At 41.9% G+C, this 15,195-nt stretch overlaps 1 protein-coding gene across 11 annotated transcripts in view; it reads left to right on the top strand.

The window, feature by feature from the left end:
* LOC137647139 (pumilio homolog 2-like) overlaps positions 1-15,195 on the top strand; it is a 464,002-nt gene that overhangs the window by 51,013 nt on the left and 397,794 nt on the right. For all 11 annotated transcript variants that reach the window (XM_068380394.1, XM_068380405.1, XM_068380397.1 and 8 more), the window contains exons 3-4: positions 8,980-9,085; positions 14,312-14,470. In XM_068380394.1, the coding sequence (XP_068236495.1) occupies positions 8,984-9,085; positions 14,312-14,470 (261 nt within the window). In that variant the 5' untranslated portion in view covers positions 8,980-8,983. The remainder of the gene's footprint in view (positions 1-8,979; positions 9,086-14,311; positions 14,471-15,195) is intronic.

The raw sequence follows: 15,195 nt of genomic DNA on the forward strand, positions 1-15,195 counted from the left end.
AAGCTTATCGTATATGGTTGGAAATGAACTAGAAAGAGTCTTATGCCCTGTAAGAGCTCTTAAGTTCTATTTAAAACAAACTAAACCTTTACGAGGCCCGTCTGAAGCTTTATGGTGTTCAGTTAAGAAACCATCTTTGCCTATGTCAAAGAATGCTTTATCCTATTTTATCAGACTGTTAATACGAGAAGCTCATTCCCATCTGAATGAGGAAGACCAAGCTTTGCTGAAGGTAAGGACACACGAAGTTAGAGCTGTCGCAACTTCCGTGGCCTTTAAACAAAATAGATCTCTGCGAAGTATAATGGACGCAACCTATTGGAGAAGCAAGTCAGTGTTCGCGTCTTTTTATCTTAAGGATGTCCAGTCTCTTTACGAGAACTGCTACACTCTGGGACCATTCGTAGCAGCGAGTGCAGTAGTGGGTGAGGGCTCAACCACTACAATTCCCTAATTCCATAACCTTTTTAATCTTTCTCTTGAAATGTTTTTACAGTGAACCCTCGTTTATCGCGGTAGATAGGTTCCAGTCGCGGCCGCGATAGGTGAAAATCCGCGAAGTAGTGACACCATATTTACCTATTTATTCAACATGTATATTCAGACTTTTAAAACCTTCCCTTGTACGTAGTACTGTTAACAAACTACCCTTTAATGTACAGAACACTTAATGCATGTACTACAGTACCCTAAACTAAAACAGGCACAAATATTAAAGGTGATTTTATAGCATGCATTTCCTAAACATGCTAAAAAGCACGATAAAAAATGGCAACCAATGTTTTGTTTACATTTATCTCTGATCATAATGTAGAAACAAACTGGAGGTAGAGCTTTGCTTATTACCCAGACATATTTCCCATACTTTTCCCTTAGAACTACATCACATCTTCCTACTTTAGATATATATATATATATATATATATATATATATATATATATATATATATATATGTATATATATATATGTGTGTGTGTGTATATATATATATATATATTTATATGTATACACATATACATACCTACATATATACATAAATACATGCATACATATATATATATATATATATATATATATATATATATATATATATATATATATATATTACTGTATATATATGGGTTATGGAAAAAATCCGCGAAGTGGTGAATCCGCGATGGTCGAACCGCGAAGTAGCGAGGGTTCACTGTATTGTTGTTTTTGGGTTGTCCGGAAGGCTAAGAAGCCTTTCGCATCCTGGTTGATTTGGCGGGTGGTCAAAGTCATTTCTTGAGAAGCGCCTAGATTAGAGGTTTTGATGAGGTCCTGTTGTATGGGTTGCAACCCTTGATACTTCAGATCCTAGGGGTCGCTCAGCATCCTAAGAGGATCGCGAGGCTCCGTAAGGAAGACGTACTTAAAAAGGCAGAGTAATTGTTCAAGTCTACTTCCTTACCAGGTACCTATTTATTTTGTTTTTGTTATTTTGATAACTTCTAAAATGAAATAAAAATTCTTAGCTCATATGATGTAAACATATTTTGCTGGTCTCTACCCACCCCCCTGGGTGTGAATCAGCTATTATAATCACCGGCTAAGTTAAATATTGAAAAATGTTATTTTGATAATAAAATAAATTTTTGAATATACTTACCCGGTGATTATAAATTAAAGGACCCTCCCTTCCTCCCCAATAGAGACACAGTGGACCGAGGAGAAAATTGAGTTCTTTGTTTACAATGAGTACTGGGTATCTGAACGACAGATGGCGCTGTTGAGTACACCCCTTACCTGTGTAGCGATCGCTGGCGAATTTTTCCGTAGAGTTTTTCTGTCGAGCAACAGAGTTGCAGCTATTATAATCACCGGGTAAGTATATTCAAAAATTTATTTTATTATCAAAATAACATTTTGAGATTGAATTTACAAATACTACAATTGTGAGTTTTTATGTAATTGAACTTGAAAATGAAGATTGTTTCAAGTAAATATACTGAATAGACATCGGAAAAACTGAATTTTATCAATTATGTTACAATATTTTTCAATATTAAACTTACCCGATAATCATGTAGCTGTCAACTCCGTTGCCCGACAGAATTCTACGGGAGGGATACGCCAGCTATCACAATACTAGAAGGGGGTGTACTCACCAGCGCCACCTGTGGCCAGGTACTACAGTACTTCTTGTTGACACCTCCTCAATTTTTCCTCTGTCGTGCTTCCGGCAAGACGTTCTGGGATACGCTTATGATCTTGGAGTATTTTCACGGCTTTTGGTGAAGTATTTCTCTCAGATTTCGGCTGTCGCTTTACTGGAAAACTTCTATATTAGCTTAGATAGCTATTATTTAGTTCTGATTAATGGTTAACGATCTTTTTGCTTGATTTGGAATCCCCACTTGGCTAACTCTTTGATTCAAGATGTCTGACATTTCACAAGCCCCACCCCATAGACGATGTAGGTCTTGTAATAGGCGTATTCCGAAGGCCTCGGTAGATCCTCACACTGCTTGTTCTGACTGTAGGGAAAGACCCTGTCAGTTGGAAGATCGATGTGAGGAATGCGCCGGTCTTTCGGAACTTGATTTTGTCCGATTTCTTAAGTATTCAACCAAGTTAGAGAGAGAGAGAGTTAGGAGAAGTTCTTCTCGCTCTTCACTTTTTTCCTCACCTCATGATCCCCTACCTTTTCCTCCCCCTGTAGTGGCTACCCCCGAACCTACTATTTGCCCTCAACCTGATATGTCTGTTGTTTTGCGTGCCATTCAGGCTTTAGGTGACAAAGTGGAGTCGGTGGTTAGTGATCATAAGTCTCTTATGGCCGAAGTCAAGGAACTTAAGGTCAAGAGTGCAGTGGGTGGTAATAGTGCCAGTGCTGTGACGAGTGCTAGTGTCAGTGCAGTGCCAAGTGCTAGTGTCAGTGTCAGTGTGGTGCGTGAGGGTACTTCTGTGCGTGCCAGTCGTCCTCCCAGTCCGGGACCTCTTGCAAGCTCCCAAGCCCAGGGGAGAAGCAATGTCGAAGGGCAAAAGGGTTCGGCAGGCCTTGATCGGCGCACAGAAGTATCCTCGGTGGTTGCGGGCGTGTCTTCCAGAGACCGTCACTCCCACCCGCAGACGATTGAGCCCGTCTTTTACTCGTCTGCTGAAGAATTGTCAGGGAGGAAACGTTGGACTCAGGTCTCAAGACCTCTCAAACGCAGAGTCCAGACCTCAAGAGCTCTACAACCTGGCTGCAGTCATTGGATCAGCTCTGACTCGCCGCAGTCATCAGTTGAAGGCACTCCTCCTAAGAGGAGTAAGGTGCTGCCGCAACAGATCACTTCTGTTAAGGCTTTGCCTCAGCAGACCTTAGTGTCTGCCGACCCCAAGTTGACTCTACTGCAGTCCATGCAGTCACAACTTGCGGTCTTGATGCGTGAGTGTCAGGCTGAGAAGGTTACACCTCCTCCTGCGATCGCTCCGCCTAACCGCAGTCCTGCCTGCCAGGCGTACGATGTTGAGGCTCCTCAGGATACCTTACCACGTACTGAGTTACCAGTTTCCAGTGGTGTGCAGCTACCTCCGCCTTCCTTAAGGCAACCTCAGCAATGGGAACAGGAAGCTTATACCTTACTTCCTCCGCTTCCACTTGCGGTTCCACCAGTGAGGCAACACTCTCTTGAGGTACAACAACCTCTCCCATCCATGAGGCAGACACCTCAGCTCTCGCTGCAGCGACCTCAACCCTCCTCAAGGCGAGAGCCTCAACACCTTAGCCTTGCGCCTCAGGAACCTCAACTCGCGAGACAAGTTATGCGTTCTGCGCAGCCTCTACCCCAACTCTCGCAGCTCACACCTCAGGAACCTCAACTCGTTCCTCAGGAACTTGCTACTGCGCATCCGCTCACCTTACAGCAAGCGCAACCCTTGAGGCAAGACACTCATGCCAGGAGTCAGCCTCCTCCACCCATGCGCCTACCTTCTGCTACTTCTTTTGACCAGCCTTTGCAGCCTGAGCCTCAGGTGTTCCCTCAACAGAGACTTGAGGAGGAAACCACAAGCGTTTTTGCTCCAGCTCGTGCAGATTCTGCTGTTCAGCATACCTTACCTCTCACTTCGCTACACTCTGGTGATGAGGTTTCTGATGATGAGGCTGCACACCTGGACCCCTCATCAGACTTGGATGAATCCAAGTCTTCTCCGCCTCCTATTGACTTTCGTAAGGTCTTGGCTCTTTTCAGAGAGGTATACCCAGACCATTTTGTCTCTGCTACCCCCCGCTCTCCGCCATCTGAGTTTTCGCTGGGCATGCAGCCAGCCAAGTCAACGTATACTAAGCTCGTCTTTGCAAGGTCCTCTAAGAGAGCGTTAAGGATTTTAGGGGAGTGGTTGCAGTCTAAGCAGCAACTAGGAAAGACTTCCTTTATGTTTCCTCCGACTAAGCTCACTTCTAAAGCGGGCGTTTGGTATGCCACAGGAGAGGAACCAGGCTTGGGAGTACCTGCCTCTGCCCAGGCTGACTTCTCAAGTTTGGTAGACTCTCCTCGTAGAACAGCAATGAGGCGCTCTAAGGTTTGCTGGACCTTCTCAGATCTTGATCACTTCCTAAAGGGTGTATTTAGAGCCTTTGAGATGTTCAATTTCCTAGACTGGTGCCTGGGGGCCCTTAGCAAGAAGACCTCCCCTGCGGACAAGGACTCAGCCATGCTCTTAATGTCCTGCATGGATAAGGCTATTAGGGATGGATCTGGCGAGCTTGCTTCGATGTTTGTGTCAGGAGTGCTTAAGAAAAGGGAGCAGCTTTGTACCTTCCTCTCTTCCAGCATCACACCTTGTCAAAGGTCTCAACTCCTTTTCGCTCCGCTCTCTAAGTTCCTGTTTCCCGAAGAGCTTGTTAAGGACTTGTCTGCGGCCCTGATACAAAAGGACACCCATGATCTTGTGGCCTCATCAGCTCGTAAGACTAAGGTTGCTACCTCAGTCCCCAGGACTTATCGCACCCCAGTGGCTGATACTCCTGCTACGAGGTTTATTCCGCCCTTTCGTGGTAGAGCCCCCAGCCGAGGAAGCTCCCGTCCAGACTCTTCCAGGAGCAAGTCTAGGAAAGGTTCCAAGACTTCTAAAGGCAAAAACTGACTCTCCTCATCTCCAGACAGCAGTAGGAGCCAGACTCAAGATCTTCTGGCAAGCCTGGGAAAAGAGAGGTGCAGACGCCCAGTCTGTCAGTTGGCTGAGGGAGGGTTACAGGATACCATTCTGCCGCAAACCCCCTCTGACCACATCTCCCATCAACCTCTCTCCCAACTACAAAGAAAAGGACAAGAGGCTAGCGTTGCACCAGGAGGTGTCGCTCCTTTTACAGAAGAAGGCAGTGGTTATAGTCCGGGACCATCAATCCCCGGGCTTCTACAATCGTCTCTTTCTGGTGGCCAAGAAGACAGGAGGTTGGAGACCGGTGCTGGACGTCAGCGCGCTCAATGCTTATGTCACCAAGCAGACGTTCACGATGGAGACGACGAAGTCGGTCCTAGCAGCGGTCAGGCAGGAGGACTGGATGGTCTCGTTGGACCTGAAAGATGCTTACTTTCACGTTCCTATTCATCCAGACTCCCAACCTTTCCTGAGATTCGTTTTTGGAAAGGTTGTCTACCAATTCCAAGCCCTGTGTTTTGGCCTAAGCACAGCTCCTATTGTGTTTACGCATCTGATGAGGAATATAGCAAAATTCCTCCACTTATCGGACATCAGAGCCTCCCTTTATTTAGACGACTGGCTGTTGAGAGCCTCCACGAGTCGTCGCTGTCTGGAGAGTCTCAACTGGACTTTGGACTTGATCAAGGAACTGGGTCTGTTAGTCAATCTAGAAAAGTCTCAGCTCATTCCCTCCCAATCCATTGTGTACCTGGGAATGGAGATTCGGAGTCAGGATTTTCGGGCTTTTCCATCGGCCCCAAGGATAAGCCAAGCCCTAGATTGCATCCTGAGCATGCTGAAGAGGAGCAGTTGCTCGGTGAGACAGTGGATGAGTCTCACAGGGACCCTTTCATCGTTGGCCCTGTTCGTCGAGCTAGGGAGACTCCACCTCCGCCCTCTTCAATTCCATCTTGCAGCTCATTGGGACAAGGGTTTGACTCTCGAAGCAGTCTCTATCCCAGTCACCAAAGAGATGAAGACCACTCTCTTGTGGTGGAAGACCAATCTCCTTCTCAGGGAGGGCCTATCGTTGGCGATTCAGACCCCCAATCTTCATCTCTTCTCGGATGCATCGGACTCGGGCTGGGGCGCGACCTTGAACGGACAGGAGTGCTCGGGAACGTGGAACGAGGAACAGGAAACGCTCCACATCAACTGCAAGGAGCTACTAGCAGTTCATTTAGCCCTATTGAACTTCAAGTCCCTCCTGCTAGGCAAGGTGGTGGAGGTGAACTCCGACAACACCACAGCCTTGGCTTACATCTCCAAGCAAGGAGGGACCCATTCGAGGAGCCTATACGAGATCGCAAGGGACCTCCTCATTTGGTCAAGAAGTCTAAACCTCACCCTAGTTACGAGGTTCATTCAGGGCAACATGAACGTCTCAGCAGATCGCCTAAGCAGAAGGGATCAGGTCATCCCCACGGAATGGACCCTCCACAAGAGCGTGTGCAACAGACTTTGGACCTTGTGGGGTCAGCCGACCATCGATCTGTTTGCCACCTCCATGACCAAGAGACTTCCTTTGTACTGTTCCCCAGTTCCAGACCCAGCAGCAGTTCATGTGGATGCTTTTCTGCTGAACTGGTCCCATCTCGACCTTTACGCATTTCCACCGTTCAAGATCATAAACAAAGTCCTTCAGAAGTTCATCTCGCACGAAGGGACACGGCTGACGCTGGTTGCTCCCCTTTGGCCTGCAAGAGAATGGTTCACAGAGGTACTACAATGGCTGGTCGACGTCCCCAGGACTCTCCCTCTAAGAGTGGACCTTCTACGTCAACCTCACGTAGACAGGTTGCACCCAAACCTCCACGCTCTTCGGCTGACTGCCTTCAGACTGTCGAAAGATTCGCTAGAGCTAGAGGCTTTTCGAAGGAGGCAGCCAGTGCGATTGCCAGAGCAAGGAGGGTATCCACTCGTAGAGTCTACCAATCCAAGTGGGAAGTCTTCCGGAGCTGGTGTAGAGCCAATGCAGTTTCCTCTACCAATACCTCTGTGACCCAAATAGCTGACTTCCTATTACATCTTAGGAATGAGAGATCCCTTTCAGCTCCTACGATTAAAGGGTACAGGAGTATGTTGGCTTCAGTTCTCCGCCACAGAGGTTTGGACCTTTCTTCCAACAAGGACCTTCAAGACATCCTTAAGTCTTTTGAGACTTCTAAAGAGCGTCGTCTACCCACTCCAGGCTGGAACCTAGACGTAGTCTTAAGGTTCCTTATGCCACCTAGGTTCGAACCTCTCCAGTCAGCTTCCTTCAAGGACCTTACCCTCAAGACTCTTTTTCTCGTCTGCCTTGCGACAGCTAAAAGAGTCAGTGAGGTTCATGCCTTCAGCAAGAACATTGGGTTCACATCCGAATCTGCAACATGTTCTTTACAGCTCGGATTCTTAGCTAAGAATGAACTTCCTTCACGTCCTTGGCCTAGATCGTTTGAAATACCTAGCCTCTCCAACATGGTAGGTAACGAGCTAGAAAGAGTTCTTTGCCCTGTCAGAGCTCTGAAATATTATCTTAATAGGTCAAAACCTATTCGAGGACAGTCAGAAGCCTTATGGTGTGCCATCAAGAAACCTTCGAGGCCCATGTCCAAAAACGGGGTTTCGTATTATATAAGGCTTCTGATTAGAGAAGCCCATTCTCACTTAAAGGAGGAAGACCTTGCTTTGCTGAAGGTAAGGACCCACGAAGTGAGAGCCGTAGCTACTTCGATGGCCTTTAATAAAAACCGTTCTCTGCAGAGCATAATGGATGCAACCTATTGGAGGAGCAAGTCAGTTTTTGCATCATTTTATCTTAAAGATGTCCAGTCTCTTTACGAGAACTGCTACACCCTGGGACCATTCGTAGCAGCGAGTGCAGTAGTAGGTGAGGGCTCAGCCACTACATTCCCTTAATCCCATAACCTTTTTTAACCTTTCTCTTGAATGCTTTTATTGTTGTTTTTATGGTTGTTACGGTAGGCTAAGAAGCCTTCCGCATCCTTTTGATTTGGCGGGTGGTCAATTCATTCTTGAGAAGCGCCTGGGTTAGAGGTTGTGTAGAGGTCCTTTAGTAGGGGTTGCAGCCCTATATACTTTAGCACCTTTGAGTTGATTCAGCCTCCTAAGAGGAACGCTGCGCTCAGTAAGGAAGACGAACTTAAAAAAGAGGCAGAGTAACGGTTCAAGTCGACTTCCTTACCAGGTACTTATTATTTCATTGTTATTTTGAGATAACTGTTATATGAAATACGGGATACTTAGCTATCCTTTAATCTTGTACACTGGTTTTCACCCACCCCCCTGGGTGTGAATCAGCTACATGATTATCGGGTAAGTTTAATATTGAAAAATGTTATTTTTATTAGTAAAATAAATTTTTGAATATACTTACCCGATAATCATGATTTAATTGACCCTCCCTTCCTCCCCATAGAGAACCAGTGGACCGAGGAAAAATTGAGGAGGTGTCAACAAGAAGTACTGTAGTACCTGGCCACAGGTGGCGCTGGTGAGTACACCCCCTTCTAGTATTGTGATAGCTGGCGTATCCCTCCCGTAGAATTCTGTCGGGCAACGGAGTTGACAGCTACATGATTATCGGGTAAGTATATTCAAAAATTTATTTTACTAATAAAAATAACATTTTTATGCCTTGGTATGTGTCAGGTTTTTTAACAAAATATTTAGAATTGATAATTAAATCAGAGGAGGGTATTTCTGTAATTATTATTAGATTATATTACATAGTTTTGACCATTGAGATTTCACCCACTGTACCTGAATAACTTTATTAGATTATATAAATTTGACAAGTGTGTGATTTTTTGCCATTACAGGTGGATGAAGTGGAGCCGGGCTGTGTATGAGGGTGACCCCTCGGCAGCTATGATGGCTGGCAGGTATATGCAGCATCCTACACCTCCCCAGCCTATTCGACCACAGGTGAGTTTCAAAGTAAATCTACTGGGCTGTGGATTTTACCTTTGGTATTTTGAGATATTGACAAACTTGAAACTTCTTTGTGCCTATATGAATACAAAACTTTGTCCTTTATTAGTGTAGATTCTGGCGACAGTTGGTAACGGCAAATGAAGAATTATCTAGGTTCTGGCTACCGGCATCCAGTGTCAATGGTAAAATACAAATTACTTATAACCCTTTTACCCCCAGGCTCTTTGTAAATTTCCAACCCTTAATCCCCCAGGGGTAATTTTTTTCAAGCACATTTTGCAGTATATTTTTTTAAATTGCTCTAACAGCCTTAATTTTTGTCATAGAGAGGTCAGGTTGGTCTCATTCTCTTGGAAAATGCCTGAATTTTTTCAAAAAATTATCAAAAATATGAAAAACAAAAAAAATTTTATAGCTTTTTTTGCAAGGACGTACCGGTACGTCCATGGGGGTAAAGGGATGAGTTTTGTGAAACGTACCAGTACGTCCTTTGGGGGTAAAAGGGTTAAAATTTGTGATTATGATTAATCTAGAGAGCATTCCTCTACAGTGTGCCATTATGTTGCACTTGTGTAAAACTGTATTAACTAGAGGGGCACTTGGTAGAGAGCATGCCTTCGCCATGCCTATCAGTCTTATTTTGCTCTTAATTCCACTACATAGTTGTACTTCGATGTATTTTCTTAAAACTCTAATGGATCTGTGCTTGGATCATACCCCACATGTCCACCAAGTTGAAATTAGTTCAGTTGTTCGTTGTTCACAAACAAAAAGTAAACTAGCAAATTATTTGCCATTTACTTAACATTACGAATATTTTTAAGGTACTGTTGCGTTCTTGGAATTTGATTTACTTTATCTAAAATGTTACGGATTCGTACTTTATCCAAATTGTTGCAGATTCATCCCTTTGACCATGACTACCAAGTTTAGTCAACATCGATACTGTCGTTTTTGTGTAAAGTTGTTCACAAACAAATGAATAAATACATACCCTTCGCCAAAACGCAAAATCTTTGATTTTGGAGATGGCAACTAAAGGTAGTTACAGCTTTACTTCGGCTTGTGGCCAAATTTCTTTTTATATTCTAACAATTCTTTTTTTGGATTTCTATATAACTGTCCGGTTACTCAAATTATAATGTGGTTTATTTTCTTCTCATTGAAGATCAAATAATTACAACATGCCCCAGTGAAGTCTATAAATATGACTTAGTGGTCTCATTGAATGACACTCTAATACAGTATCGTATTGTTTGTTCCAACTGGTTTACAAACTTTTCATCCTTTGAAATAGGAATATACTTTCAGCTATAATGGAATAACCATCGAGTCATTAACAAGGTAGATGCTGTCAACAATAGTTGGAACAAGTAGAAACCCTCGCCCACACGCTGGTCACAGAATAGCCATTCTCGCCGTTCTCTTGTCTGTTGGATCTTTTCTTATATGAATCTGTAATAAGTTTTGGTTTTTTATTTTTGTGGGAAGTGAAATCCCACTTAAGAGAAGCATGTGGTAAAGTGAATTCTGTTCCTATAAGTTCACAACCTCCAAAAACCCCTGTGTTATGTACGGTGATTGTAAGCAGCACTACCCCCATTTGAAGTGTTGTTCACGCTCTTCCGATCACGAAGTTTTTCTGCCTTAGGAGGGAATTACCGAAACAACCGATTGTCACCTGTACCTGTGTGCTCATAAGTGAAAATTATGCATCTGGCAGGCTCACACCTTGCAGCAACAGTGTTCCCCGGATGGTGATTCTTTGTGTTGCTGTGTCAGTGTTCATTGTTCTCCCATTGTGGTAAAACCCTCAAGTGTAGAAGTTTGTGTTACAGTGGAGAAAGTTTTTGTAGCTTCTTCCTCAAAAGGAGAGCATTCATTATCAGTTGCCCAGACTATAACCACTGTGACAGCAAGAAAGAAGGGTTGGCAAGGAGAGTTCTTCCTCTTTTCTTTCTCCTCCATTCCCTTTGTCAAACATTTCTCCCTTAAGGAGACAATGATGATGATGATAACACTATAGTTGTGTGGGTACTCCTCCTTCCAGAGGGAGTGAAGAGCTTGGGCTGTGGTGCTGCAGTTGATGGTCACCACTGTTGCACCTGGAGCTGCTGAGGTGTCCTACTCGGACCGAACATCAGCACAGTAAGACAGAGGAGGACAGGATGTTATGGGCCACCTTTGCTCATTCCTATTGCGATATGGAGGATTGTTCCTTTCCCTGGTGGGCACTATGGGCTGTATAGAATTTGCCCACCAACCGGTACCTTCAATGTCATTTAGCAGGTAAACTGTGCTACCCGCACTGTTGTCCAGCTCCTTATGGTAATCCAACAGTGTTGTTATTATTATTATTATTATTATTATTATTATTATTATTATTATTATTATTATTATTATTATTATTATTACCAGCTAAGCTAAAACCTTATTTGGAGAAGCACAATTTTATAAGCTCAAGAGCTGCAACAGGGAAATAAGGTGACAAAAAAATTACATGAGAAGCAGCAAACAATAAATGTAAAACATCTTAAGATCAGTAAGAACATTGAAATAGATCTGTCATATTTGAACTATGAAGAGAGGCTTACATCAGCCTGTTCAACTTAAAGACATTTGCTGCATCTTTGAGCTTTTGAAGTTCCACCAATTCAACTGCCTGTTTAGGAAGATCATTCCCCAATCTAGTCACAGCTGAAACAAAACTTCTAGAATACTGTACTGTGTAGTATTTAGCCTATGGTGAAGGCTAGACTTAATAGTAACTGCATACCTAGTATATGCTAGATGGTACAGTCTGAGAAGAATGCAAAGAAGTGTCAAAATTGTGAAAAATCTTAGGCAACATGCATAACTAACAGAACGATGGTGCCATAGATTAATATATAGATCACGAATAAGAAATTCAATAGACCGCATGTTTTTGTCCAACAAATCAAGATGAGACTTGGCAGTTGAAACACAATGCAACACCTTTTCAATAAAAATTCTAATAAAAATTGTGATAAAATTCAAGCTGGGCGATGATTTCTAATAACACATTCCTTTACACTGGGGGCTCTGTGCACCACTACCTATCTCTACACCCAGGTTAGTAACTACTGTATAAGAATGATGCAATCAAACCCTTTTATTTGATTGTCTGATAGTAGACAAAATGAGACTAGGAGGAACCCATATAAATGACTTAGGTTTGTATAGCTAAAATACAAATTTTAAAATTTTTTTTTTAGTATTAATAAACAGTCAAGAACCTCCATTCCAAATTATAGCAAATAAGTTATTACTATATACATAAATCAGAATTAACCTTATTCAACCATCCCTTTTTTCTCCACCTTGGATCATGAAGAAAACAAGAATTTGCTCCCATCATTTTTGTTTATCAAAGAAATAGGATTTTACTCACTTGAACAAAATACCTTTAATCATATTCGAAGAAAATGGACTCGCAATGCTATATTTATACTGATGGCTCTAAATCTTCAATGGGTGCTGGGTGTGTTGTGGCATCCTCAGACAAAACAAGTCAATTCTCATTACATAGTGGAGCATGAGTATTTACTGTACATCCGTACTATCAGTGATATTACTAGCCGTTGGCTAGTACAATGGTATGTATTTTCCTAGAATTTGCATGGCAGCAGATCGATCCCGGCCTGTGACAGTGAGTTTAAGCTGTTTACTGGGGAGGCCACTTCTGTGGTTGGGCACCACAGTGTGGTGTTTGGCTTGCCTGCCGACGTTCTGGTGAGCATCTATTCTGATGAAGCGAACTGAAACCAGACTCCTTCAACTTTTAACCTTTAACAAACCTTTCTTAAACAATTGATGATAGATTGAATCTTAAGTTTGTCATTTACTCAGATTTGAAAAGAGTCATAAAGCCCTGAAAGGTTACACACAAAAAGCACCTGGTATTGTAAATTAAAAAGCTCCTTCACTAATTCTCTTCTTAAGAGGTAAATATTAAAATATGATGGATTCTGGCCCACAGATGTGTTGGTGAATAAAAAGCAGACGCTGCTTCTAAATCGGCAATAGATCTAGCACAACTTGAAGCATTTTATAGTGACAAAAGGGACAAACTGTGTGGAATGATTAATTTAAGATAATAGATTAAAACAAGTAAAACCAATCGTTTCTCCATTGGATTCATCAGACCAGAAAGACAAAAAGGCAAAGGTTACGGTTTTTAAACAGCACACCTTTCAAGATAATTCCTAAGGATAGTCGAGGGTAACACTTTGTTAACCATGTAACGCAGGTTTTTTGAAGACAAAGAGATTTAATTTTTGGTCTGAAAACATCATCTGACATTTTATTGGATTCTGAGAATTTTTATGCTTTTAAGATTTAATTTTCTCTAAGAAGCAAAGGTTTAAATAGATAGAAATCAAGTGTCTAATCATCATAGACTTTCATCTCTAATTTATTTTTTAATCTATTGAATTTAATATATTTTTTCATCCAAAAAAGTCAAGTTTGACTCCTTGTCTGTTTAATCTCTTTCCTTTTAAACATGTTAACCTCGAGTTCTATGGTTTTTTGGTTGTCTCCAGCCTGGGGACTTAGATGCTCTTCAAGATAATTAGGTCTTCCATTTGATGCTGCACCCTTTTTGGGTACATAGAATAAACCCAAGAGGTAGCAACATGATCCTGCCTATCCCATGTCACCTTTTTAAGGTCAGAGCAACAAACCATGGAACACCTTTTAAGAAATTCAATGATATACAGATGGCTTAAGATTCTTCTTCAAGAGACTTGCCCTAAAACGCCATTGTGAAGATACTCCCAACGCTACGGAGGCTTCCAACCTTTGCGTGTGGTTATAGAATCATTTCTTTTTTCGTTTAATGGAAACAAAGATTAATATTCATTACCACCAAGGTTTTCAAGGCACCAGAGGAGACGTCCCCTTTTTTGTTTCATTTGTTTGATGTCGGCTACCCCCCAAAATTGGGGGAAGTGCCTTGGTATATGTATGTACCAAGGTTTTACATCCCAAAGTTTATTTCATCATTAAACATTATTTGATTTGTTTTTCAATTTGTCTTTTTTTCCATTTTGCTATCTTATGATATGTGTGTACAGAAACTATTGTACAGTATTTGCTACCAACTTTTTTCAACTACATGTATTTTTTTTTCCTTTTATTTAGTTGCAACTTTTTTCTCTTATTTAGTTACAATTTTTTTTTTCTCTTATTTAGTTACAGGTTCAGGGCCAGTATGCGGAATACGGTCGATCACTTGCTCGTTCCCAAGATGATGAGCAAGTGAATTATTTTTGTCAACGACCCCATAACGACAACGACTTTGCTTATCAAAAGGGACATCGATGGGCTCTAGGGGATGACTCTGTCATCGATGTGAGTGTTCCCTTTTTGTTTTGTTTTTTGTAGCTGGTTACTAGAATATATCTTAGGATGCATGAAGTGTAGTTGGTCTGTACTTTATTTGAGGCAGATTTCCTTTTGGAGTTAAATCCTTCTATATTTATTTGTGACCCAATGCGACTCAGAACTGGCCTAAAGGATATGTTATTATATGAAAATGGAAAATTTGTATAAAATAAAGCTAGAAAGGTTATAGCCAGTTAGGGAGATGGACAAAATTAATATATGAAGAGTAATAATGAGAAAATAATGTAACTTTGAGCTAAAGGGTAGGTAAGGTTTTAGAAAATATGATTGAAGAATATCAAAAGAATTTCAGCGGTTTTGAAAAGTGTAACTTTGCAGTCTGCGTTAGAAATGAGTTTACGTTCTGAATTAGAACCATGTTCTCATATATAGTCTTCCATTAAGAAGTTGAAGTGACATGATATTCTTAGTTATGGAAATTGTGCGATACCTAAATACTGGAGATTAGGAAATGTATGTTTAATCACTTCCAAAAGTGGGATTTTTATATATGATAGTATGCATTTAGTTTGTTGTCTATGTGTAGCAAAAAAGAAGGGTAAAATTTACTATCTGTAAAACAAACAAAAACAAAAGTGTGTTGGGAGAAAAATTCAGTTGATTACTAAAAATAATGGTGGTATCAAATGGATTTAGTGGCCTCAATTTAAGAACCTGTTCTAGCTTACCAT

Source organism: Palaemon carinicauda, chromosome 9 (genome assembly GCF_036898095.1).
Source record: "Palaemon carinicauda isolate YSFRI2023 chromosome 9, ASM3689809v2, whole genome shotgun sequence".
NCBI lineage: Eukaryota > Metazoa > Arthropoda > Malacostraca > Decapoda > Palaemonidae > Palaemon > Palaemon carinicauda.